The sequence below is a fragment of the Nicotiana tomentosiformis genome, chromosome 5 (genome assembly GCF_000390325.3).
Source record: "Nicotiana tomentosiformis chromosome 5, ASM39032v3, whole genome shotgun sequence".
Taxonomy (NCBI): domain Eukaryota; kingdom Viridiplantae; phylum Streptophyta; class Magnoliopsida; order Solanales; family Solanaceae; genus Nicotiana; species Nicotiana tomentosiformis.
Genome location: NC_090816.1, coordinates 126687739 through 126714898, shown reverse-complemented (window position 1 = coordinate 126714898; position 27160 = coordinate 126687739). Strand labels below are relative to the sequence as shown.

The window sequence follows — 27160 nt, the reverse complement described above, 5'->3', positions numbered from 1 at the left end:
CACTAGTCCTTGTATATTTAATCATTACAAGTACTGAAGAAAAACAGTTAACCATTTTACTTATTGATTTGGAGAAAAGGAGAGGAATGGGATTATGGGAATGACAAATTCAACTTTACCCCTCTATGTACATATTCTATGTTTAATTAAATAAATAATTTTATTAGCTTTGTTGGGTATAACAGAAATTGTGCTTAGGAAAAAATATTGAAGCAGAGAGAGATTAAAGGAGGACCAAACAACAAGAGAAATTAAAGACCAAGAGGAGAACGTTGTTTACGGGCAACGAAGGAAAATTTGAATGGCTATTACCCTTTGAATTTACATTTTAAATAGCCATATTCCCCTTCAGAAAACCAATATCCAATCTATGTTCTTTTAAGCTTGTTTTCCTCTTTTTTTTTTCTCTGGTTTTCATTTTGGTTTTTTCGATTCAAAATAAAACCAAGTTTAAAGAATCGAAAAACCAAAAGAAAGACGAGAGAAAAAGAAAATAATGAATAATATGTTGAGGTTTGTGCTAGCAATTTTGCTAGTAATTCCTTGCATTTTAGTAAATGGAGAGGATCCTTATTTGTTTCACGAATGGAAAGTTACATATGGCACCCTTTCTCCTCTTGGGGTTCCACAAAAAGTCATTTTGATCAATGGCCAATTCCCCGGCCCTAGAATTAATGGCACATCCAACAACAACATTATTGTCAACGTGTTTAACCAGTTGGACGAGCCGCTCCTTTTCACATGGAATGGCGTCCAACAGAGGAAGAACTCGTGGCAAGAAGGTACCCATGGTACCAATTGCCCGATCCCTCCGGGGGCTAATTTCACCTATCGTTTTCAGGTCAAGGATCAAATTGGAAGTTACTACTACTACCCCACCACCACCCTACACCGCGCTGCTGGTGGTTTCGGTGGTATAAGTGTCTTGAGTCGCGCATTGATCCCTGTCCCGTTTGATACCCCTGAGGATGATTTCATGGTCCTTGTGGCTGATTGGTATACCAAGAGCCACACCGAATTGAAAAACTTGTTGGATAATGGGCGCGCTCTTGGAAGGCCACAAGGTGTGATTATCAATGGAAAGAGCGGGAAAGGCGACGGTAAGGATGAGCCAATGTACACTTTGACCCCCGGAAAGACGTACAGGTTCAGGTTTTGCAACGTTGGCATGAAGGATTCTATCAATGTTAGATTCCAGGGCCACACAATGAAACTTGTTGAAATCGAAGGTTCTCACACGGTGCAAAATGTGTATGAATCACTAGACGTCCACTTGGGACAATGCATGTCCGTTCTGATAACTGCTGATCAGGATCCCAAGGACTATTTCCTCGTGGCTTCCACGAGGTTCACCAAGGAACCACATGTTGCTACCGCCACAATCCGTTATGCCAATGGCAAGGGCCCCGCCTCACCCCAATTGCCTAAGGCACCAGAAGGGTGGGCCTGGTCCCTGAACCAGTTCCGCTCCTTCCGTTGGAATTTGACCGCGAGTGCAGCTAGACCTAACCCGCAGGGATCTTACCATTACGGTCAAATCAACATCACGCGCACCATCAAGCTAGTGACTTCGGCTGGCAACGTTGATGGCAAGCTTCGCTATGCCATCAACGGTGTCTCGCATGTGGATCCCGCAACACCAATTAAATTGGCTGAGTACTATGGTGTTGGTGACAAGGTGTTCAAGTATGACTTGATCAAGGATGATTATGAACCAGCATCTGGGAAAGAAGCACAAGATAAAATAACTCTTGCACCTAATGTTGTCAATGCCACTTACCGCAACTTTGTGGAGATCATTTTTGAGAATCATGGCAAAAGTGTTCAATCTTGGCATTTGTCTGGACACTCCTTCTTTGCTGTTGGGTAAGTATCTCTAATAAATAATCTAAATACTTGAAAGTTCTTATGTTATCTTATAATTACTTTGGATTTAAGTTATGTATGTCTGCGAAAGGATGTTTTACACTATCAGTGTAGTTTAACCTATTATAGCCTCTTCATCTTAAAATTATAAGAACTTCGGATTAACCAATTGATACTTACAGTAGCGGTGTACCTTTAGTTATCTTATAATTAACTTGATTGTGTTGACGATATGACTCATAACGATATGATTTATGTTGCACGGACTCTCCAAAGTATTGTCGCACCCGTGTCTGATCCTCCAAAAATGCATTGCTTTTGAAAAATCCAATATGCACTCGACGATATTTTCGGAGAGTTCGAGCAACATAGGATATGACTAACAAAAGGCAGTGGTGGAGCTTAAAGTAATGAAGGGGGTTCACGTTCAACCGAATCCCCCTCATCGGAAAATTATATTGTGCTAATAGGATGACTATAAATTTTTTCGTATATATATACACTGTTGAATCCTCTTAAATACGGGAAGTTTCTAGGTATAGCATTTTTTGTAACTTTCTTGAATTTACATGTTAGAATTCCCGGTTCCGCCGCTGACGAAATACATGAGTGATACATGCAGGATTGAACCAGGGAGGTGGACCCCAGAGAAGAGGAGGAACTACAACTTACTTGATGCAGTGAGTAGGAACACAATCCAAGTTTACCCTAATTCATGGGCAGCAATTATGACAACTCTTGACAATGCTGGATTATGGAATTTGAGATCTAATTCATTGGAAAGAAATTACTTAGGACATCAATTATATTTCAGTGTCCTCTCTCCAAATCACTCAGTTAAAGATGAATACAACATGCCCGACAATGATCTTGTTTGTGGTTTCGTTAAAGACATGCCACGTCCTACTCCTTATAAATCTGGTTAAATTTAATTCATTCTTGTGATTTTTTTTATAAAAAAAAATTATTTTGTACTTTGTACTGTGATTTTTTATTGTACATTGTTTGAGCAAAGAAAAAGCAAGAGTGAGTATAAGCAGGAGAAGGACAAGTTTTTAAGTCCAAGTGAAACAGATATTTTTTTGGTCTCTTTCTTGTGTAAAATATAATTTTAGTTTTGAAATGAATGTATTATTTGTTCTCTTAATGCGTTCATTTATAAATAAGAAATATAGAGATTTTTGTCTTTGTATTCCTGGGGTGCCTTTTGACTCTCTTCTTTGTCCTCTCTATTCTTTTATTCTTTTTCTCGTTCTAATTACTAAGATTATTCAAAATTAAAAGTTACTCACCCCAATGTCTAAAGCTCTTGTCTTACCTCAAATGATTTTATCAGATTTCCTGTTAAACATTTTAATAATATAAAAATAAAAAATAAAATAATTTACAGTTATTTTAGTTATAAGTAAAATAATTAGGAGAATATATATTATATAGTATATAATATAGAAGGTATTACATAAATGGGAGAATTTATAATGTCAAGGTATAAGAGATTTTCCGGGTGAAAGTTTTATAAAATTTGACAAAAGTGACTATTGTGATAATTAGAGCAAAGTAAAATAATTTTTGTGTACAAAAGATAAAAAGTGACTTTTCGGTAGTGAACATAAAGCTGAATGACTTTTTCGTAACAAAAAAAAAGTGACTTTTGGGTATGAATATAAAGCTGAATGATCACCCATGAAATTTACTCAGTTTTTCCTTGTTCTATATTTGTTTATTTACGGGATATTTAGCCAGCTTCTTCATTTATTTTCTTATATATATTTTTATTGGCATGTCAAATATTCAAAATTAAGGATTACTATAATGTTTTGAATTCTATCAAGAGACTCGGCTTTAAAAGAGAAAGTGTGTAAATACATGCATACAAGAACAATATATACTATCATTTTAAACTGCTAAAAGTATGTGCATCTACCAATAAAAAATTTTAAAAAAACTATGTGTGATAGCAATTCTTAACCATATTTAATTCAGTATTTCATACACATCATAGATTCAACTTGCTTTTTACTAAGATAAAATCCTAAATCTGTGATTCAGAAATTGATGAATTGAAGCTCCAGAGTTAGTTAATCCCCTCCCCACCCCACCACTCCCTCCTCCCCAAAAAAAAAATAATTTCAGATTTTATAAAATTAATCTCTTTATCGGAAACAACCTCGCTACCTTCTCAAAATAGGGGTAAGGTCTGCATACACAGTTACACACTACCCTCTTCAGATCCCACTTGTGAGTTTATACTGGGTGTGCTGTCGTTTGTTGTTGAATTTTTGCACCCGTTTGGACATAAATTTTGGGTACATTTTTACAATATTTTTTTTGTTTTGAAAACATCGTTTGTTCATAGAACATGATCAATTTTTGAAAAAATATTGAAATTTTTGTTCAAGTTTCCAAAAACTTATTTATGGCAGTTTTTGGGTGAAATTTTTTCTTCCACTCTCAATTATTTTTCAAATAAAATGCATGTTCAAACACAACTTCAACTTTCAAAAATTATTTTTCTAACACAATTTCAAAAACTCTTTTTTTCAAGTTTCAACCAAATTTATGTCCAAACGCTAGCTTAATCTCTTATTATACTCTTGTCACATTCTAGTATTTTTGAAACTTTTTTGTTACTCTTCGACAAAAGATTGTTTGCACATATTTTACAGTACTTCGCTTTTTTCTTCTTTTAACTCTTCAATTTACTTACCTCTCTTCTACCATATTACTAAAGAGGTGTCTGTGCTATTGGTATATCACGTCTGTTTACAATTTAAAATTTAGAAAAATAACATTTTTAGATCTCTTATGTGTAATTGATAGATCTCTAACGTGTAAAAGTAAATCTCTCATATGCAAAATAAAAAATAAAAAATAAAAATAATAATTAAAAAAAAAAGAGATAGGGTCATAAAACTAAAAACAATAAAAAAAAAAGTTTTTTTTGGAAGAAAAATATATGATAATTCAGGAAAAACTTGTGTTATCTTATAAAATAATTGTAAGAAAATCTCGTGAACTTAGGTTTGAGAAAATATTTAAGCAAATAAACTTTTTCTCTGCATGTATATGATTGCTAACCTTTGTCTTGCGCAGTTGCAACAAATATTAAATGTTATAAAACATAAACATCAATATAGACCAACATTCTTTATACTAAAATAAATTTAGCCCTTATCTTGAAGCAACATACAACCGTATAATAATGCTCAAGTATCTCCCCCTGTTATATTTATATATCATATTGATTTTATGATCTAGTTGTAATGCAATTTACGTATCACAAAGACGGATGAAATATAAGATGCTTACATACATACTAAGACATAATAATAAATTGAATTAATAAATACAAATACAATATATATATTTGAGATATATATATATATATATATATATATAAGAGATAAATGCAATTTATAATAATTAGGAAAATGACATTGTATAGCCACCATCAAAATAATGGCCAAAAAATACATATTTTTTGTATATATATACATTTTGTATGTTATATACAAAAATTATATATATTTTATACACTTTTTCAGCTACTAAATGTAAATAATTTCTGACGTGGGCTAAAAGAGATAATACCCTATTTAATTATATAGTGTAGTAACAAAAAATTGTGAATAATAGAAAAATAGTAGCACATAGAAGAAGAGGTGTGACCGTGTAATGCGATATTTTCTTATAAAAAGCAGACGAAAAGAATTGAAGGGAAAGATATCCCTTTAAATTATTCCTGTTACAGAACAACAATAATAGTAATGACTTCCAATAAAATACTTCATAGGACTAAATGGCACTATAAAGGATGAGAAGCTGAGTCTTGTAGCTTAATTTAGATATCTTTGAAAATGGAAAATAAATCGCCATTGATATAATCGTTATCGACAAGGCTGACCAAGTAGTAACTGTTTTGAACCTGTAAACAAATTGAAAGAGCAATATTATCAGTAAAGTAAGCGTTCGGACAATATTTGGTTGAAGTCGAAAAAAATGAGTATTTGAAGTTGAATTGAAAAAGTTTATATGGACATGCTTGGACATGAAATTTATACTCAAAGGGAAAAAAAATTGAAGTGTTGCGAGTGAAAAACCATTCTTTCACTCGAAATACTCTTCAAGCTAGTTTTTCAATACTTTACTAGCATTTCAAATACTTAAGTTTAGTATTTGCAAATACTGAAAGGGAACCTTGGCATAATCGGTAAAGTTGCTGCCATGTAACCAGGAGGTCACGGATTCAAGCGGTGGAAACAACCTCTTGCAGTAATACAGGGTAAGACTACGTACAATAGACCCTTGTGGTCCGACTCTTCACCGGACCCCGCGCATAGCGGGAGCTTAGTGCACCGGCTTTCTACTTGCAAATAATGACTCAAGTATTTGCAAGTGAAGTCATGGCCAAATACCATAGCATTTCGAAAAAATTATAAATTGTTAAATCAAGACATGAGACACAAAGTGTGAAAGAATACATACTTGTTCAAGCAATTTTCTAGATGGATCAGTCTCTGGGTATAATTGAGCCCATCCTCTTGACCAGATTTCAAATGCTTCATCCTTCCACACCATGAAACTGGCGGGATCAACGACTGTCGGTTGTACAATTTCCTTAGCTGGGAAGGCTCCCCATGTCACCGCATTGACATCAGTTTGGCTGATGTTGGAAATCCAGTTTCCTTCCTTGTTTATAGCCATGTATGTTAGATAGGGGAAAGCCTTGCATTTTTCGACGAGGGTGTTTAACTTCTCCCCGGAGCAGAAAAACTCCAAGTAAGCCTTTTGATAAACATATCCACCGGGACCGCCCCATCCTGCAGAAAAAAAGTAAATAATCTCGTAAACAAAAAGGTTATATAACCAAATCCCACGTCATGTAGTTATAAAGAATCAGCATACATGTCATGGAAAAAGCAAAATGTTTTTGCAATAAAAAGAAGGCTGACTAAAAGGATGTACAGCTCGTAGATAAGTAATGAGGTGATAAAAAAAGGCTGCTATAACAAAATCCCTCGTCATGTAGTTATGGGACGAGGTGATAGAGCATCCTAAACGCGCTAAGCAGGAAGTGACATAAAGATAGTTAGCAACTCAAAAAGGATATTATGGGAACAGTTGAATCTCATTTCAAGAATGTATGGACTTGTTTATTAAATAGTGTAAATTGAACTTTGACCATTCAGTAGAAGTTAATTGGTCTCTTTTCCTGGTTGATGAAGCAATGAATAGGTTTTATCCTGACAAGTTCCCATAAGAGTTGGACAAGGACTTATAAAGAAAAGTGTGAAACAGATGCAATTCTTAGAAGACGGTATCTGTGGATAAGACATTTGAGGGTATTGAACAAAGTTATACTAGAGAGGACTAAGCCTTGTTGAATTCCAGTGCATATTAGCGGAACTGTTTTATTTTTTGTACACTTTGGGAGGACCTACAATATTTCAGTTAGTATTAGTGATTGATGCTTGCATCAGGGTAGGCTGCCTACATCACACTCCCTTAGGATGCGCTCCTTTTCCGAACTCTGCATAAACGCGAGATGCTTCGTGCATCAAGCTGCCCTTATTAGTGACTAATGCTTTTTGTTGAGAATCATATTTTTGTGTAAAACTCTAGATTTTCTGTATAAAATCTTGTATGAAAGGTTTTCCTATCACTTTTTAGTTATCTACTATCTGATTAATAATTTTAGGTTCAACCATTCGAAAGTAAAAGAAGAAAAATGATGGAATTGTGCTTACCAACAGAAGGAGAGTCAGACTTCTCAGCATTAACTGCAGGTTGGCTGTTAATAGTCAGGAAACCTTTTGTATTGATATGACCCAACTTTTCGTTTATGATCTTTGTCTCTGGCTGAAGACCGTCTAATTCAGACCAAGGGCAGCTCCTCAGCTTCCCAAGACAGTAGTCCTTAAATCTCTGAAGTGAAAATTCTATAAGTATCAAGACTTAGAAACCAGTCTTCAGTTTTAACAAGAAATGAAAAGTATAAATCATACCTCATAGATATCGTCCACACTATTCAAAGCCACAGCCCATTCCTCTTGCAGCTTCTTATCACGTGACCGTGCACGCATGAACTGTAGAGGTCCAAAGGAAGCTATGTTACAGATAACAAACGTACCAAAACAACTCAGAAAAATGCACAAAAAAGCTAATTGTATCATCTTGATTGTGGTTGACCAGCTGAATGATGATTCGAAGAAAGGAACTACGCAAGCACTAAAACAGGAAGCGTTATTTAGGAGGACAAGACAGCTTTTAAACAAACTTAGAAAAATAAATCAAGTGTACATCCCAGACCACAAGTTTCCTTCTTTTTATAAGTGCCTAAACCTAGGTAGTTCCCACAGTATTTCACAAACAATATTAGAAGTTAAAATAACTTTGATTTTGCCTCAAACAACATAAGCACTGTAAAAGATAAACAAAATTTCGTGTCTCGTCTTCCCAGGGCCAAACGTCATTCGTGATGTAACGATAAGATATATTTAATTTTTTTTTAAAAAGGAAAGATTGCTCCAGGGTATGCTCAAGAAGGTATGTGATATCCTATAGTATCTTCTGCTAATCAGACGTTTATTAGTAAATATTTAAACTAATCATTCCCCAGAGAGACTTACACGAACAGAACAAGTTGCAATTACCTGATAGTCGGTAAGTGCCCCGTATGATGGATTTTGAGCATTGCCCCATCTACCATGTGGATATTCATCCCAACCTAAGGTCCTAGAGATGTAGCTCTTTGGACGATTTGCCCTACCATCATTGACGACGATAGATCAGATTATCATCACAAAGTAAAAGGTGTATTCTGACATTAATTCACATCTCTACATACCAGAATATAGGACGAACATCTTCTTTGACACGGAAAACATTTGTAGGACGTCTCCAAGGCAATGGCCTAGAAATTTTGGACTCTTCTATTAATCCAAGATTCTGCATATCCAAGACATCTCACAATTGTGAGTTGAATTCTTGCCTATACTAGAAATAGTGACTACTTCGTAAATCTCAAAGTAGAAAGTTCAAAAGGTAAGAGAATTAACCATCAAAATGGCTAGTGCTGATTTCTCCATGTTTAATGTATAAAGATGCAAAGTCTTAATGCCGCTGGCCAAAATCTTTTTGCACATTTCAGTTCCAAGGTGAATTCCGTAGGCTTTGACAGCCTCCTCGTTGTCCTTAATAGGTTCCAACGCAGCCATTATCTCTTCTGGAATCTACAACATAATAAAGGAAAACTGAGTATCTACAAAGCTGAAGCAGGAGCTGCTAATCAGCCTTTAAGCAAGCATCAAACATGATCAACTTATTGTCTTAATCAGCAACATCGCTTACGTAAAACATAACAACAGGTAAGGAAAGCATGACCATTTAGACACGGATTCAAAATACGAACAACTCAACTAACATATTCAATTAAGGAAGACGACTCACAGTGTTACAGCAAAAGCAACAGATGGAAAGAAGATGCAAAAATCTAACTAGGAGTGTGAAATAACGCGCAAATGAAGAAAAAATAAAAATATGTGTAATGCAAAAAATATAACAATAAATAAAAAGCAATAATTATTTGGAGATTTAAAAAAATATAATAAAGCGAACTACATGAAGTAAAAATCATGTCAATCAAATTCAAAAACCCTTTTAAATTTTTGTTTTAGATGAAAGATGTAGTTTAAATTTTTAGTGCCTAGTTTTCTTATTCTAAATTACTAATTTCTTGTTCCTAATCACAAAAAAAGTTTAGTCATAATGTTTTTTTAACAGTTAATGTATCATTTTGTCAACGATATTTATTGTCTATAGCTTCTCTCTTAAAGACAGAGCACATGGGCAATGAGGCACATGCCTAAGCACCTTACCGCCTACACTACTATAAGTGAGCAAAGCACACAACATACGTATCACGAGCTTTAGAACTTAAGCGCACATCAAGCAAGCCTTTAACAACACTGAGAGACCATACTATTAAGATTGAAGAAAAGCACTAACTTGACGGTACCTAACCGAACTTTTGGGCAATATAACATCTCCATATTTTTGGGGTTACCATGCATTTTAATAGGAGTGAAGTAATATGTCGTTCCACAAGCTAACATAAAAATAAACACAGAGGTAAAGTCTGTACTCCAAAATATGGGGATACCTTAGTCTTGCAAAATCCAGTCATGCGCAAGAAGCCCTTGTAATTGTTAATGGGCATGATACCCGGGACGATGGGGCAAGTAATTCCAAGTTGGCGGCAATCGTTGACAAATTTGAGGAAAATATCAGTATCATAGAAGAGTTGAGTTACAATAAGATCAGCTCCAGCATCAACCTGTAGAATACAAATGTATAATCTAACGCAAGTACCACAAACTCATTATATTCCTCGGATGACAATTATAATGCTGGGAATAGACTACCTTTCTTTTGAGGTAGGCAAGGTCATTTTCATATATCTCTTGTGTAGCTATTCCATTAGCAGGTATAACATCAGGATGTGCCTCTGACAAAGAATCAAAATAGTAGTCAGTAACAGCACACAAAACATCAGAAAAAAACTCATTTTGCTTCAAAACTAATGTGGAATAAGTAAATCATGGTCCATATTTGTCCAAATAAATAACTCAAAGCCCAAGATCTTAGTAGCTAACCTGGATAACCAGCAACAGTTATCCCAAAGTAGTCCCCATACTTGGCACGAATATGCTTCACCTAAAAACAAAAAAGAATATCAATTAATACTAACACAAATATTACACCAGCCATAACATAATTACTCTTTAAGCAATTAAAAATGTGCTCTTTCCAAAAGTTTAAAACTTTTAGACGAGGTGGTTGCACAATTTAACATGGTATCAGAGTAGGTAACAGGTCCTCAGACCAAATCTCACTGCCACCCAAAAAGCAAAAAGTCTTTCGATAAGTTGCGTCCAAGAATCAAGCTCACACACGTGAAGGGACGTGTTGAGATACAACATAGTTTTTTTTCCAAGATATCATATAATTAAGTAAATCTTTTGTGATGGTAGGTTGTCTCATGATATGTTGTGGCTAGTAAGTCATTTCGTTTGCAAAATTATGCTCGCCAACATCATTAGATGTGTTGGGTCCATGAATCAGGTCCACAAGTGAAGGGACGTACCGAGACATAATATATTTTAAGTGACTAAAAGTAATGCTATCTCTAACCGATTAAATTTTTAGATAAAATGATCACACAATTCAACAAGTACAATATTTACAACATCGATGAGGTGGTTGCACAATTTAACATGGTATCAGAACAAGCAAACAATAAGTTCTGAGCTGAAATCTCATCGCCACCCAAAAGCAAAGAATATTTCAATGAGTTGGGTCCAAAAATCAAGCTTACATGTGAAAAAGGGTAGCCCGGTGTACAAAGCATTCTACATTCACGCAAGGTCCAGGGAAGGGCCGCACCCAAGGGGTGTGATGTAGACAGCCTACCCTAATACAAAGCATTAGTGGCTGCTTTTTAAAAGTGTGCTCACTCTAACAACTTAAATTTTTTCATATGTTAGGTCCATAATAGCCCGTTTGGCTAAGCTGCAAAAATCAGCTTATTGTGAGAAGTGATTTTCTCATTTCGTGAGAATCAGTTGGTGTTTGGCTAATTAATTTATTTATTTATTTATTTATAAATTAATCCATCAGCCCGGGCTTTCACCTCCCGTGGTGATGGGGGTTTGGCATTGACCCCCAACTTGTTTATTGATAATCAAAGTAAAGTACAAGAGGAGTGGGACATAAACCTAACCTCCCAAACATGGCTAATTAATTTGAAAATCACTTATGAGAAGTAATTAGTATTTGGTCAAACTTTTAAAAAGTGTTTCTAAGCGTATTTTTATCAAAAGTGTTTTTCAAAGTGCTTTTAAACAAAAGTTACTTTTTCTGGTTCTCCTCGAAAGCTTTTTTTTTTTTTTCTAAAACCTTTGCCAAACACTTCTAACTTTGGAAAAAAAAAACATTTTTTTTAAGGATCCGAGAAACTTAGCCAAACAGGCTATGAATCAAGTCCACACGTGTTGAAACATAATACTATTACGTAATTAAAAGTATGCTCGGTCTAACAACTTAATCTTTTAAATGAAAAGATCATACAATTCAACAATTCATATTACACAACTAGATCACAGATCAAAGAATAATTAAGTAGAGAAATTACCAGATCCAAGGCACAAGCAAAACCACCTTCAACTTGAACAAACTTATCTTGACCATGAGGAGGATCACCACGAAGAGCAAGAACATTTTGAATACCATTAATCTTAATAGTATCAAGAGCATGATCAATCTTTTCAACAGGCATATTTGTACATGTTAAATGCATCATAGTTTCAACACACACCATATTTTGCATTCTTTTAGAAATCTCAAGTGTTAGATCTGCTGTTGAACCACCTGCACCCCACGTTATATCACAAAATGATGGGTTATGTGCTACCATTCTTTCCATTCTTTCGAATAGATTTTCAACCCCATCTTCTGTCTTTGGTGGGAAAAATTCAAAGGAAAATACTACCCTGTTTTCATCTTTAGCTGCCTCTTGGATCTTCTCAATTACCTTCATTTTTCTGTCTTGCAAAATTGAGAAAGAAAATGAAGATGCTCAAGATTTGGCAAGAATCTTGAAAAAAAAAAATGCAGCTTTTTTTAGCAGCTGCTGCTAATTGGGTACAGAGGGGCAAGTGAAGAAGTGAGGTTAGGAGGATATATAATAATAAGTAGAAAGATTGGGAAGTTGGTGAGTTGTGATGGGCTACCACTATAGTCTATAATAATAGACTATTTATAATAGTAGTAGCCGACGTATTATATGTGTATAATTAATATATAATCTATTTATATGTCTAGCAAAAGTAAATAATAATATAATCGACTATTTGGATAAAGAGTCCTTCTTTTTAAAATTTAAAACTAAAATGGCACGCAAAAATGATTAGTGGTCAATGGAATGAGTTGAGAATAATGAGATCTCAAATTCAAATTATCACATATAAAAAATACTAATTTTTTTCTCATTTATGCAAGTCTTGTTGAATAAAATTAAGGGTTTTATTCACTTTTAGCCCGCGTCAGAAACTATTTATATTTGTTAGTCGAAAAAGTATATAAAATTTATATAATTTTTATATATAACGTATCGAATATATATAACATACAAAATATATATATATATATATATATATATATATATATATATATATATATATATATATATATATATATATATATATATATATATATTTTCGCCTATTATTTTAAGAGCGGTGATACAATATCATTTTTTCTAAAATTAAATTAATTGAGATGCGCAAATAGATCCGAATTTCATGATTTTATATGTCCTTTTAAGAAAGATATATTTAGAGCTCGTTCGGATTAACTTGTTAAAAGTATCTAATAAGCATTAACAATTACTCCGTATAAAATAATTTTAAGTGTTAAAGCTCATATCATAAATAAATAATTACTTATTTGATTGAAATATTAAAATTGACAATAAGAAGTAATAACGTTAATCGTAAAAGTTTTTATCTAGATTATTATTTATGTCTCCTTAAATATCTCATTTGGGTAATACTTCACTAATTTAAACAGTAAAAGTAGATCCGAAAGGAAGTAGTAAATGACTTCTTCTTTTCTAAAACATAAAATTGTCCCAAACAAATTCAATTTACTTGTTACATTTGTATAGAATTTCATTAATAATTTTCTTGTATTTTAAATTGATCAAATTACTACTTTTAGATTATTATTTTAATGAATTCTTTTTACTAATGGTTATTGCAATAGGAAGGTTAAATAAATTTTAAAATTTTTGTATCCAATCAAAAAGGTATAAAATCAAAGGAAAGGAATAAGTTAGATGACGTAGTTTGTAGGTAGGCTGTGTTTGTCGGTAGCTCGAGTCTTTCAATTTTGAGGGTGGGCGGTACATTTTGCCTTTCTTGTACCTATATTGGATTTGAATAAATTAGAATTTTAGAACGCTTCGTATTGAGGATAAAGCACTATTACTAAATGAGAAGTATACATAAAATTTAAATTCAAGATAAATTGTATTACACCTTTTTATATATGATTAATTTCACTGATGTCCATTCAACTATCTTTTAATTTTACTAAAGTCACATAACTATTTTTTGTCACTTAAAAGTAATTAAACTTTATTATTGTTACTTAAAAGTCATCTTAGCTCAAATCCTACCATAAATATGATATGTCATAAAATTTAATGAGAACAATCCAAAAATAAATACCACATAAGCTTAAATGGGTCATACCCACTAAATTCATTTCTCCCTTAATGTGATTTGACCCATAACCTAAATGGGTTTCAATAGAGGGAAAAACACATATCCCTCATAAAATTAGGTCTTGTGATTTTTTGGGGGGTTTTGATCGTACAGATACAATCTTTCGTTTGTCTAAACAATTGCAAAATGTTGTCTATAATTACATGTCTATTGACAATTTTTGTTATGCACTTTAATTATATGTGTTGCTTACTAAGCAGGTTATTTGTATGATGGTGTTGCTTAATAAGCAATATTTTGAAATTAATAGAATGGTAGTTTGTGAAAATATATTCTCACTAGCCTTATTATTCTTGTATGCTTATGATACATTCATATGTTATGTGAGATGGATACAATACTATTTTAACTTCACTAGAAAATTATAAATATGTTATGTGAGTTGGATACAGTAGTATTTTAACTTCAGTAGAGTAATAAAACGACTCGGATGGGGCATACAAACAAGAGAAGAATTTTTTAGTATAAAATAATTATAAATGGGCATTATGTATCAGAAAAGGCAAAAATTGTGTAGTGTAGGATAATTATTTTAAACTAATGTGGAATTTGTTTTAAAATTGAAATCATTTGGGTTATGGGTCAAATCACATTAAGGGAGAAATGGATCTAAAGTTGGTATGGTCCATTTAAGCTTATGTGACATTTATTTTTGGATTTTTCTCATTAAATTTTATGCAATGTCATATTTAAGGTAGGGGTTTAAGCCAAAATAACTTTTAAGTGACAATGATAAAGTTTAGTTACTTTTAAGTGACAAAAAATAGTTAAGTGACTTTAATGAAATTGAAAGATAGTTGAATGACCATAAGTGAAATTAACCCTACTATATCCCAGGCAAAAATTCTCAGCAAAAATCATTTGCTACCATCTTATGAGTCTCATTAAGCTTCATCTTTTTTTTTTCTTTTTTTTTGTGATTACTCAATTAGTCAATCTGAGCAAGGAGAAAGCAGCAGACAAGGTCAAAATTAATTGGAAAAAATATATAGTTGATCTATCTACTGTAAAGATAATATCACCTAATTCTAGTTTATTTTATCCTACAATTGTTATTCTACCACGTGCTGCTTTCCAATTAGAAGTTGAAAAGAACAAACGTGTCATTATCATTCACCTATAAAAACTTTTCACCTAAAAAAGAAAGAAAAAAAAAGGAAAAAAGAAGAGAAAGAGGAATGAGAAGATATAATCTAAGTCAACAATATTTTTGGTTAAACTGCAAAATTTTATTTAACCAAGTAACTCAATATGTACAAGATGACTCGCCTGGACTATAGAGTCATTCCTCAATTACAATTGGAGCTGCTATTTCACTATATATTCACTAATTTCACTTGAACTATACTCACTAATTCCATTTAATCTATACAGGGTAGCTATTTAACTGTTCTAACTCTTTCTTCCACTTGAGTATCTTCTACCCTTTCATATGCAGTTGTAGTATGATCTCTCTGATGAGCTGTTTGCTTTCCAGTTTCTGGTTGGTAAACCTGCGTCTATTTTTTTCTGACCAGATCTGGTAGACTGTTGCCGCAAATAAGAATCCCAGGATACCTGCCTTTGGTCTGCAATTGTTAACTTTACTGGAGTACCATGTTACCTCTTCATCCCAGTTGCCAATTGGTCTTATTATCCCTGCCCATCTTGTTAGGATCCTCCACATGTTGTTTGAATATGGACAGGAGAAGAACAGATGCGCAAGATCTTCAATAGAGTCAGTCTCACATAGCACACAGTTCTGAGAAACCTGCACCCTCCATCTCTTTAGTCTGTCTACTGTGGATAGTCTTTTTTGGACAGCTAACCATAGTATGAATTGGTGCCTAGGTAGTAAGCCTTTAGCTAGCACCAGACTTTTCCATGAGACCTTTTCATACTGAGGCATAAGAGATCTGTAAGCTTTCTTAATGCTGAATCTGCCTTTGTCAACCATTCCTTCTAGCATTGTGATAGGATCTCCTGCTTCAGCTAGCCATTGCCTTGCTTCAAAAATCTTTTTAACTAGCCAGCTAGCTTGCTGTGGTGTCTTCATTTGCATTAGATCTTGCGTCTTGATGTAGATACCATGTATCCATTGTATCCATAACCTGTCCTCTTTCAATGCTACTGCCCATAGGAGTTTGCACAAAGCAGCTTTATTCCACTTGAAGATGTCAATAATGTTGAGTCCCCCAGCAGATCTAGGCAGGCATAATTTATCCCATGCCACAAGGGCTTTCCTGGAGTGATCAGTACTTCCTGTCCATAGGAAAGTTCTGCAAATGTTAGTAACCATGGTTAGAATCTTTTTGGCAACAAGAAGACCTGAGCCCAATAAGTTTGCATCTCAAATAGTACACTCTTAATCAGTTGCACTCTCCCACTGTATGACAAGAACTTTGTTGTCCAACATCTGACCCTTGCAACAATTTTGTCCACCAAGGGCATATACTGATGTATGTTTAGCTTTTTAGAAGAAAGTGGCACCCCCAGGTATTTGAAAGGTAATTCACCCGCAGTAAATTTCCATTCCTTAGTGACTTATGCTTTAAATTCTTGTGATACTCCTGCCAAGTATATGGAGCTTTTATCCAGATTTGCTTGTAGCCCTTCGACTTCAGAGAAATGTTGGAAAGCTTGTAGCATCAGTTGGATTGAAATCTTATCTGCTCTACAGCACATCAACAGATCATCCGCGAAGCAGATGTGTATCAATTCTCGATTAGCACACTTGGGGTGGAAGTTAAAATTTGGGTTATGCCTCAATTGTTTTAGAGATCTGTTTAAGTACTCCATTGCTAAGACAAAGAGATATGGAGACATAGGATCTCCTTGTCTTAGTCCCTTCTTTGCTTGAAACCTTGAAGTCAGTCCTCTATTTATCAGCAGTGTATAGCTAACTGTAGTGACACAAGTCATAATCAAGTTCACTATTCTAAAAGGAATGCCAAACTCAAGTAATATCATTTTCAAGAATCTCCATTCAACTGAATCATAAGCTTTTCTAATGTCCACCTTGATAATGCATCTAGGAGACACCCCTTTCCTTGAGTATCCTTTTACCAGTTCATGTGCTACTATCACATTGTCCAGAATGCTCCTACCTTCAATAAAAGTAGATTGGGACTTACTAACCAAGTAATTTACTGCCTTCTTGAGCCTGTTGGTAAGGAACACCCTGTCTTCCTGTGCCGCTAGTCTATCTGTACATATAGGTTTCCCTAGGTAGCTTGCAATTCTTCCTAAGTTTTCCTCTGTCCAGTACAGTAGTGGACGTCTAGGAAAGCAGAGCCACAGTGGAATTAGACGAATGGGTTCTTTGCTCATCTGGAACTCAGGCGTCCATGTCTTCAATATCAAGGGTCTGTTATTGTAGGTGTAGGGGCCATTCTCCATGATACTGGCTTTGTCTTGCTCAGATTCAAACCGGTAGATAAAATAGCCATCATCGTGCAGATAAACCTTAGGTGTAGCTACAAAGTGCCATACCCCATAGACAAACTTTAGCATATCTTTGAAATTGGGATTTCCCCCTAATACATACCCAATCAGTCCGCAATCCCATTTTCTATGCTGTTTTTCAATTTCACAACCTTTACACCATCCTTCATGATTGGAGCATAGTAATTCAATTTCATACCTTGGTGTTTTAGTCGATTGTCCTTTAATACCTCAGCCATGGTTGGCTTCGTCTCCCTCGCTTCATTTGAGAATGTTAATTTCCTCGCAATTACAGTTGCTTCCTCTTCACCTTTGCTTTCTGTTGATTCAGAAACTTCAATTTGAATTGGTACGGCAGTTCTCTCTGCTCTAGGAATCCAATTGACCAGTTGCAATGGAGCTAGGTTTTGGGGAATTCCAGAATCTGGTGTTACCATTCTATCTGGTTTAGTCATTGGAGGAGTGGGCTTATTAACATTTGGTATAGGTTGTAGGTTTGGTTGGGGTGGAGGAACCTGTCGTTTCCGGCGAGGCATGGTGAGTGGCGCACGTTAGCAGACCGTGTCTAGCATGCGCTTTCAGAGCTACCCTTGATTTCTTTTTTAATCTAAGTCAACAATTAAAAGCTCTTTAAATCAAGATTGTATTGGGTATAACGAAAATTTTTAAAATGTTATAAGACATATCAAATTACGGTGTATGTCTACTTTTTCTCCATGATCTTCATCTCAAATATTTAGTGATATATTCAATGATATATTTTCTATGTTTAATGACATATTCAATGCCATATTTTCTTCACTTTTCATGCTTATATAAAGACATTGTAATAGATAGGAAAATACACACAATTGAACAAAAAATAATAATCTCTCCTCTCTTTCTCTCTATATCTCTTAGCTTATTTTTCCTTGTTCTATATTGTTACTTTGAGCTATATTTATAACACGTTATCAGCACAGGACTCTACCGTCTCAAGAAGCTCTTTGAGAAGACTAATGTATAATTTTTCTCCTCTTTTAATTATGACGGATATTATGAAAAGAAAGTTCGTTGCCCTTGAAATTTCGAGCAATAACTATATGACATGGGTATTGGATGCTGAAATCCATTTAGATGCAATGAGTATTGGAGACACCATTAAAGATAGAAATAAAGTATCTACCCAAGGTTGTGCTAAGGCCTTGATTTTCTTACGCCATTACCTTGATGAATGGTTGAAAATAGAATATCTCACAGTCAAAGATCCACTTGTTTTGTGGAATGGTTTAAAGGAAAGATATGACAACTTAAAGTTGGCCACACTTCCACAAGCACGATATGATTGGGCTCATCTAACGCTCCAAGACTTTAAGTCTATTTTTGAATATAATTTTGTGATATTCAGAATTACTTCTAAATTAAAACTCTGTGGAGATAGTATCACTGACTATGATATGCTTGAAAAAACGTTCACAATGTTTCATGCCTCCAATATGGTCCTGCAACAGCAGTACCGAGAGAAAGGTTTCAAGAAGTACTCTGAATTGATTTCTCTTCTCCTTGTAGCTAAACGAAACAATGACTTGCCCATGAGAAATCACGATAATCGACCCATTGGGTCTACACCATTGCTCGACATGAATGAAGTGTATTCCCATTATGCTATTCGTGGTCGTGGTCGTGGTCGTGGCCAAGCAATATTCTTCTTTTCTTATGTGTTAATATTATATTATTTCACTTAACATTGAAATTAGTACTAAACAAACCTTGGATTTTTTTATGTCAATATGACTTAATTATTTAAAGTACCAACAGTATCAATGCCGCACTTTGTTCAAGCAATTGGTTTGTAAGCCTAGTAATCTGAGTTCTAATAAAGCGTCATTAAATTTTTCTTCACGAAGGATGTCAATTAAGAGGTTACATGTATAACTTTGACCATTTTTTTATTTAGCATATTTTAAGAAATATTTTTGTTACTTAACTATTATATAATATATTATTTATGGTAACTCGTTAATATAACTACAATATTTCGTCATTTTGTTTATTATATACCTTATGAACGTTGGTCCTGTTTTTAATATTTATACAGTTTATTGTCTACTTTTGTGTTTAATTACCTTTATTTGCACACTCATTGTTTCATGTGTATTAATATGTCTTAAGTTTTTCTTGTTTTAAAATCATATAACAACCTAAAAATAATTGCATTATTTATAGCTATGGAATTATTTGTATCATAATCAGAGTTTGCTCGAAATTGCATTAAAAGTCACTATTGAATCATTTGGTTAACTTTATTTTTTTTTCCTTTTCTCTGAAAATACTAATATTTATTCATATACTTCTGTTTGTATATCAAACCATGGGAAGCAAATATGAATATATTTCAAAGTAAACTTGGATCAAAGTTCAATTGTAAAAATATTTACTTAATTAATTCATGTACAACACATACAATATTCAAAGAAAAGAAATATTTCTCTCATTTAAGTATGTGTAAGGTAGATGTTACTACAATTTCTGGTAGTAGTAATCTAATTGAAGGCTCTAGAAGAGCTAATATAACTCTGCCTAAGGGAACAATACTTATCACAGAGAATGCGATGTTCTCCTCCAAGTCCTAGAGGAACTTGTTGAGTTTTAAAGATATATGTCGAAATGAATTTCATATTGAGACAATAGATGAGAATAATCTTGAATATCTCATCGTTACCAATTATGTCTCTGACCAGAAAAAGGTTATTGAGAAGTTCTCATCTTTATCTTGTAGCATGTATTGGACAAGAATTAGTGCAATTGAGGCACATTTTATCGTAAACCAAAAGGTTTCTAATTCCAATACTTTTGTACTTTGGCATGATCGATTGGGACATCTTGGATCAATTATGATGAGACGAATTATAGAAAACTCAAATGGGCATCCATTAAAGAATTTAAAGATTCTTTTAAATAATAAATTTTCTTGCACTTCTTGTTATCAAGGCAAGTTGATTATTAGACCATCACCAACAAAGGTTGGGATTGAGTGCCTTGTGTTTTTGGAACGTATAAAAAGGGATATTTGTGGACCTATTCACCCATATAGTGGGTCGTTTAGATATTTTATGGCCTTAATAGATGCATCTTATAGATGGTCTCATGTATGCCTATTGTTATCTCGCAACCTGGCATTAGCAAAATTAATGGCACAAATAATCCGATTACGGGCACAATTTCTCGATAATTCAATTAAGTCTATTAGACTTGATAATGCCACAAACTTTTCATCCCAAGCATTTAATGATTATTGCTTATCAATTTGGGATAAAAGTGAAACATTATGTAGCTCATGTTCACACTTAAAATGGCCTTGCAGAATCTTTGATTAAACGTCTGCAATTGATAGCAAGACCATTACTCATGAAAACCAAGTTGCCCACTTCAGTTTGGGGTCATGCCATTTTGCATACAGCAATGTTAATTCGTCTCATACCGATAAAGTATCATAAATATTCCCCGTTGTAATTAGTTTTGGGTCATAAACCTAATATATCCCATTTAAGAATTTTTGGATGCGTTGTATATGTGCCTGTAGCATAACCATATCGCACCAAGATGGGTCCCCAAAGAAGGTTAGGAATATATGTTGGGTTTGAATCGCCCTCCATTATTCGCTACCTCAAAACATTAACGGGGAATTTATTCACTGCTCGATTTGTGAATTGTCGATTCGATGAAGCATTTTTCCCAAAATTTGGGGGAGAAATCGGTGATATCAAATGGAAATTTTCATGAAAAAATCCATCATTGTCTCATCTTTATCCATGTGCCTATAATTGTGAAAAGGAGGTGCAAATAATTATCTATTTGCAGAAAATAGAAAATCAAATGCCAGATGTATTTACGGATCTGAAAAGGATAACAAAATCACATATTCCTGCAGAGAATATTCCAATCCGTATTGATGTACCTGTTGGACAATCTTCTAGTGTCATACCTAATGAGTCAATAGCACGCCTAAAGCGTGGCAGACCATTGGGTTCTAAGGATCGAAATCCTAGAAAAAGAAAAATAAATGATCAAGATGACACTACGAAAGAGTCTCATAAAGAAACCCATGATTTAACCAATCTTGAGATTCATGAGGATATCGATGAGCCTGAGACTCAAGAAAATAAGGAACTATCAATAAATCCAATCGATATTAAGACAAATTTGAATCGATTGAATATAGTGGTGGATTATGTCTTTGTATACAATGTTGCATCTAGCATTATGCAAGATAATGAGGATCTTGAATCTCAATCTGTTAGAGAATGTCGATAAAGACGTGATTGGCCAAAATGGCAAGAAGCAATCCAATCTGAGTTGGATTTACTTGCGAAACATGAAGTTTTTAGGTCTGTAGCCCAAACTATACTTACACACCTTGATACTTTTGATTCTCTTCTTATGGATTTAAGTAACATAGATGCTGAAATCAAAGATGAGGATCAAGCTGTGTTATTGCTTGTTTCCTTACCCCAGTCATTTAAACATATAAGAGATATTATGCTTTATAGAAAGAATAATATCTCTTATAAAGATATCAAATCTATTTTGAAATTAAAAGAACAAATAGATAGAGATATTACTGGAGAAACTAATGGGAACCAAGGGGAAGGCTTATTCATAAGAGATAGATCCAATAAGAAAGATTCAAGTAGTGAGAAACCTAAATCAAGGTCAAAATCCAGATACAGAAATGTCATGTGCAAATATTGTCATAAGGAATGTCACATTATTTATGAATGCTTTAAATTAAAAAATAAAGAAAAGCATACAGAAAAGAAAAATGAGCATAAAAATACTGACACTGCCGAAGCAAGTGTAGCTGCTGATGAGACTGAGGGAACTATTTTTTTAGCAACTAATAATAGTTTCAAATCTAATAATCAGTGAATTTTATATTCGGGTTGTTCTTATCATATATGTCCCAATCGGGATTTATTTACCACATATGAATCTATTGGAGGTGGAGTTGTCTTGATGGGCAATAATGCTGCCTGCAAAGTTATTGGAAAAGGTATAGTCCGAATTAAAATGCACGATGGTATGGTGAGAACTCTCACCGATGTTAGACATGTTCCTGACTTGAAGAAAAATCTCATCTCTTTGGGCACTCTAGAATCTCTTGGGTGCAAGTACACATGTGAAGGTGGAGTTCTGAAAATTTCTCATGGTGCTCTTGTGATCATGAAAGCATGCAGATCTGGTACGTTGTATACTCTTTTGGGATCTACTGTTATGGGTGCTTCTGCAGTTTCAATATCAGATAAATCAGATTCTGACATCACCAAATTGTGGCATATGCGATTGGGGCATATGAGTGAAAAGGGTCTTTCCATCCTCAGCAAAAGAGGTCTCTTATGTGGCCAAAGTACCGAAAATATAGAGTTCTGTGAACATTGTGTGTTCGCAAAGCAGAAAAGAATCAGCTTCAAATCTCCAGCGATTCATAGAACAAAAGGTACTTTGGATTACATTCATTCAGATCTTTGGGGTCCTTCACATACCCCATCAATAGGTGGTGCCAGTATATGTTAACTTTCATTGATGATTATTCAAGGAAAGTTTGGGTTTATTTTTTGAAAAATAAAAGTGATATTTTCTTAAATTTCAAACAATGGAAAGTTTTGATTGAGAAGCAAACAGGAAAACAGGTTAAGCGGCTTAGAACAGATAATGGCTTGAAATTTTATAATGATGAATTCAACGAATTTTGCAAGAATAAAGGAATTTCTCGACATCATACTGTGAAAATGACACCACAGCAAAATGGTATGGCAGAAAGGATGAATAGAATTCTTTTGGAAAGGGCTCGTTGCATGATTTCAAATGCTGGGTTGACAAACGCCTTTTGGGCAGAAGCTATCTCTACAGCTTGTTATATTATCAACCGAGCTCCTTTTGCACCTTTGAACTTAAGACTCCAAAGGAAATGTAGTCAGGTACTCCTGCTAATTATTCTGATTTAAAGATATTTGGTTGCCCTGCATACATGTATGTAAATGATGGAAAATTAGAGTCAAGGGCTAAAAAGTGCATTTTCCTTGGGTATGCATCTGGGGTGAAAGGATACCGACTATGGTATCCTGATCCCACGACACCAAAATTTATAATTAATAGAGATGTAACCTTTGATGAATCCTCTAGATTACATTCTAGAAAAGAGTATTCTAGTTCTTGTAATACAAATAAAGGAAAGAGTACACAGAAGCAGGTGTAGGTTGAGATTGGCATTCTTTCTGAGCCAAGCTCATCAACTTTGGAGCAAAATACAGTTGAAACTCCTGAAGTTGAGCCAGAAGCTGAAATTCCTGAAGTTGAGACTCCTGAAGTTGAATCAGAAGAAGAAGAGTATTCTATAGCCAAACATAGACCAAGAAGAGAAGGTAAACAACCATTAAGGTTTGGAAATTATGTTGCATTTGCTTTTTCAGTTGCACAAAAAACTGAAGAAATTGGGAAACTATCAAAATATTCAGAAGCAGTTTCTGGTACTGACTCAGCCAAATGGCTAATTGCAACGAATGAAGAAATTGAGTCTCTCCACAAGAATGGTACTTGGTCTCTTGTGAAGCCGCCATCAAGAAAAAGAATTGTTGGTTGCAAATGGGTCTTCAAGAAAAAGGATGGCATTCCAGGGGTTGAAGATGCGAGGTATAAGGCACGATTAGTTGCAAAGGGCTATAGTGAGGAACAAGGAGTTGATTTTAATGATATTTTCTCACATGTTGTTAAACATAGCTCTATTCGTGTCTTGCTTGCCTTCGTTGCCATGTATGATTTGGAATTAGAACAACTTGATCTTAAGACAACTTTCTTGCATGGCGAACTTGAGGAACAAATATACATACATTAACCCGAAGGATTTGAAAGTGAAGGAAAAGAAGATCATGTTTGCTTGTTGAAGAAATCCTTGTACGAATTAAAGCAGTCTCCAAGACAATGGTATAAAAGGTTTGATTCCTTTATATTGGGTCATGGTTATTCGAGGAGCATGTATGATAGTTTTGTTTACTTCCGGAAGTTAAACGATAGTTCATTTGTGTATCTATTATTATATGTTGATGACATGCTCATTGCTACTAAGGATTTAACAAAAAATTCACAATTTGAAAAGTCAGCTGAAAAGTGAATTTGAGATGAAAGATTTGGGAGCAGCTAAGAAAATCCTTGGCATGGAGATCAAAAGAGATCGAAAAACCAACAGGCTATTTCTAACCTAGAAGAAGTACTTGGAGAAAGTCTTGGAGAGGTTTGGCATGAAAGATGCTAAACCAGTTAGTACCCCTCTTGCTGCTCATTTTAAGTTATCAACTGCTTATTCCCCGCAGTCAGAGGAAGAAGAGAGATACATGGCACAGGTTTCTTATTCTAGTGCAGTCGGCAGTATTATGTATACAATGGTTTGTACACGTCCAGACATTTCACAAGCAGTGAGCGTGGTAAGCCGGTAAATAGCTTGCCCTGGTAAAACACATTGGCGTGTTGTGAAATAGATTCTCAGATACTTGCGAGGTACTTCAAACACATGTTTGGAGTTTGGGAGAAATAGTAACACTTTGGTTGGTTTTGTAGACTCAGATTATGGAGGTGATCTTGACAAAAGAAGATCACTGACAGGCTATGTATTTTGCATCGGTGGTTGCGCTATTAGTTGGAAAGCTACATTACAACATGTAGTAGCTTTATCTACTGCCAAAGCAGAATATATGGTAGTGACCGAGGCGATCAAAGAAGCTTTATGGTTGAAGGGTCTATTTGCGGAACTCAGTTTACACCAAGGTGGTATTACCATTTACTGTGATAGCCAAAGTGCCATTCACTTGACTAAAGATCAAATGTATCATGAGAAGACGAAGCACATTGATATAAAGTATCATTTCATCCGATAAATCATTGCTGAAGGAAAAGTCTCTGTTCAGAAGATCAACACTAGAGACAATCCTGCTGACATGTTCACGAAACCTCTTCCAGTGTCCAAGTTCAAGCTTTGCCTGAACTTGATTGGCATTTATGAAGAATAATTTTGCCCATTGGGATTTTTTGCGGAGAAGGTAGAGCAAATTTACTATATATAAGCCGAAATTAGGCCAAGGTGGAGATTTGTAATATGACCCTTAATTTGGCTTCTTCTCAAGTGGGCCAAATTTTTATGACATTTACTATGACATAATATCCACTATAACAAAATTTGTGGATCATGACATTTGTCATAACATAATATTCACTATTAGGCCAAGGATTTCTTGCTATAAATAGAGGAGATTCTCCCCATTTGTAAACACACCAATTCAAGAGTTTTTCACTCTTGTCTTTCTTTCTCCTCCTTTATTTCATTATAGAGAATATTGTAAGAGAGTGAGTGTTGGAAAACACTTGTGTGAACCCTTTCTTTGGAGTGATCTTGTGAGGTTATTCTCTTGGGGTATTTGGGACTAATTAAAGTATTTATTCTAATTTTATACTCTCTTTTGTACTCTTATTGGTATAGTGAAATTGCTCCTCTCCGCTTGTGGACGTAGGTCACCTTGACCGAACCACGTTAAATTTGTGTCTTCTTTATCTTCTTTAATTGCCGTTATTATCAACTTGCATTGTCTTTGTTATTGTCATTATAACATTGTTTTGCTAAATTCCGCACTACCCGATTTACCGATCCTAATATTAAAAGTAAACATGAGATGTTATAATTGCATTGATTGCTTATGTTGTTATTTATGTGTTTTATTTTCGTTCACGTTTGTTAATTTAAGAGTTTCCTTCTTCTGTTCTTGTAGGAAACATTTGAATGTCACTCCCTAAAGTTCCTTTTTAGCTCTTCTATTCTCTATTTAATAATTTTCCAAAATATATTTTTTGTCGGTGATGTTTTAGTTTAATTATCGTGTTTATATTCCGGCGGTGATAGCTACCGTTCTCCTTCAAGAAAAAAATGTCCAATTTAATTTGAATATTATTCACAATCAAATATGTCTACGTCATATATGCGTACAGTCAAACCTCTTTATAACAACCTCATTTGTTTCGAATATTTTTGAATGTTATAGCAAAGTGTTGTTATAGAAAACATATATTATAACATAACATAAAAATTGGTTTCGAAAAAGCTTGGCTTTTATAGAGAAATGTTGTTATATAGGGATATTGTTATAGAGAGGTCTGACTGTATATCAAATTTAAAACTTTAGGACAGTAGCTATTTTTCAAAAATAAAGTTGAAAAATGACCAATGAATGCTATTTCTACCCTATTGTCCCAACTAATTATTACATCTTTCTTTCCACATTAAATAATTTTGCCGAAATGATTTTTATTGTGATTGGAATTTGTCACTTTCCTTTAACAATATACTCCATATTTGATAACCATCACTCTCTATCAATAACAATAAACTCTCATCTTGATTAGAGTTGCATTCACAATCCTACATCTAAATATGTGTAAGGTTTTGAACCCATCAATATCTTTCTTTTCTTTTTTGGTTTTTACCGGGTGTTCAATATTTGCAT

The 27160-nt window shown here is 34.3% G+C and overlaps 2 protein-coding genes across 2 annotated transcripts; one reads left to right on the top strand and one right to left on the bottom strand.

Moving 5' to 3' along the window:
• Positions 1 to 360: 360 nt before the first annotated feature.
• Positions 361 to 2816, top strand: LOC104104897 (L-ascorbate oxidase homolog). The gene is made up of 2 exons (XM_009613089.4): positions 361 to 1866; positions 2489 to 2816. Exons 1-2 carry the CDS (start codon positions 497 to 499, stop codon positions 2790 to 2792), a joined length of 1674 nt encoding a protein of 557 aa, XP_009611384.1. The 5' UTR covers positions 361 to 496; the 3' UTR covers positions 2793 to 2816.
• Positions 2817 to 5707: 2891 nt separating this feature from the next.
• LOC104104896 (probable methylenetetrahydrofolate reductase) lies at positions 5708 to 12463 on the bottom strand. Its single transcript, NM_001302523.1, is given in 11 exon segments — positions 5708 to 5791; positions 6352 to 6686; positions 7614 to 7791; positions 7872 to 7952; positions 8520 to 8631; positions 8714 to 8814; positions 8925 to 9098; positions 10028 to 10201; positions 10290 to 10372; positions 10521 to 10581; positions 12059 to 12463. Coding segments are annotated over 11 exon segments (1788 nt in total).
• Positions 12464 to 27160: the final 14697 nt, after the last annotated feature.

What these genes read in the sequence shown, in the direction of transcription:
- LOC104104897 (XM_009613089.4), top strand. Translation starts at nt 497, where the DNA reads ATGAATAATATGTTGAGGTTTGTGCTAGCAATTTTGCTAGTAATTCCT. An exon ending in CACTCCTTCTTTGCTGTTGG is followed by an intron (nt 1,867 to 2,488) that starts GTAAGTATCTCT and finishes TGATACATGCAG; the next exon opens with GATTGAACCAGGGAGGTGGA.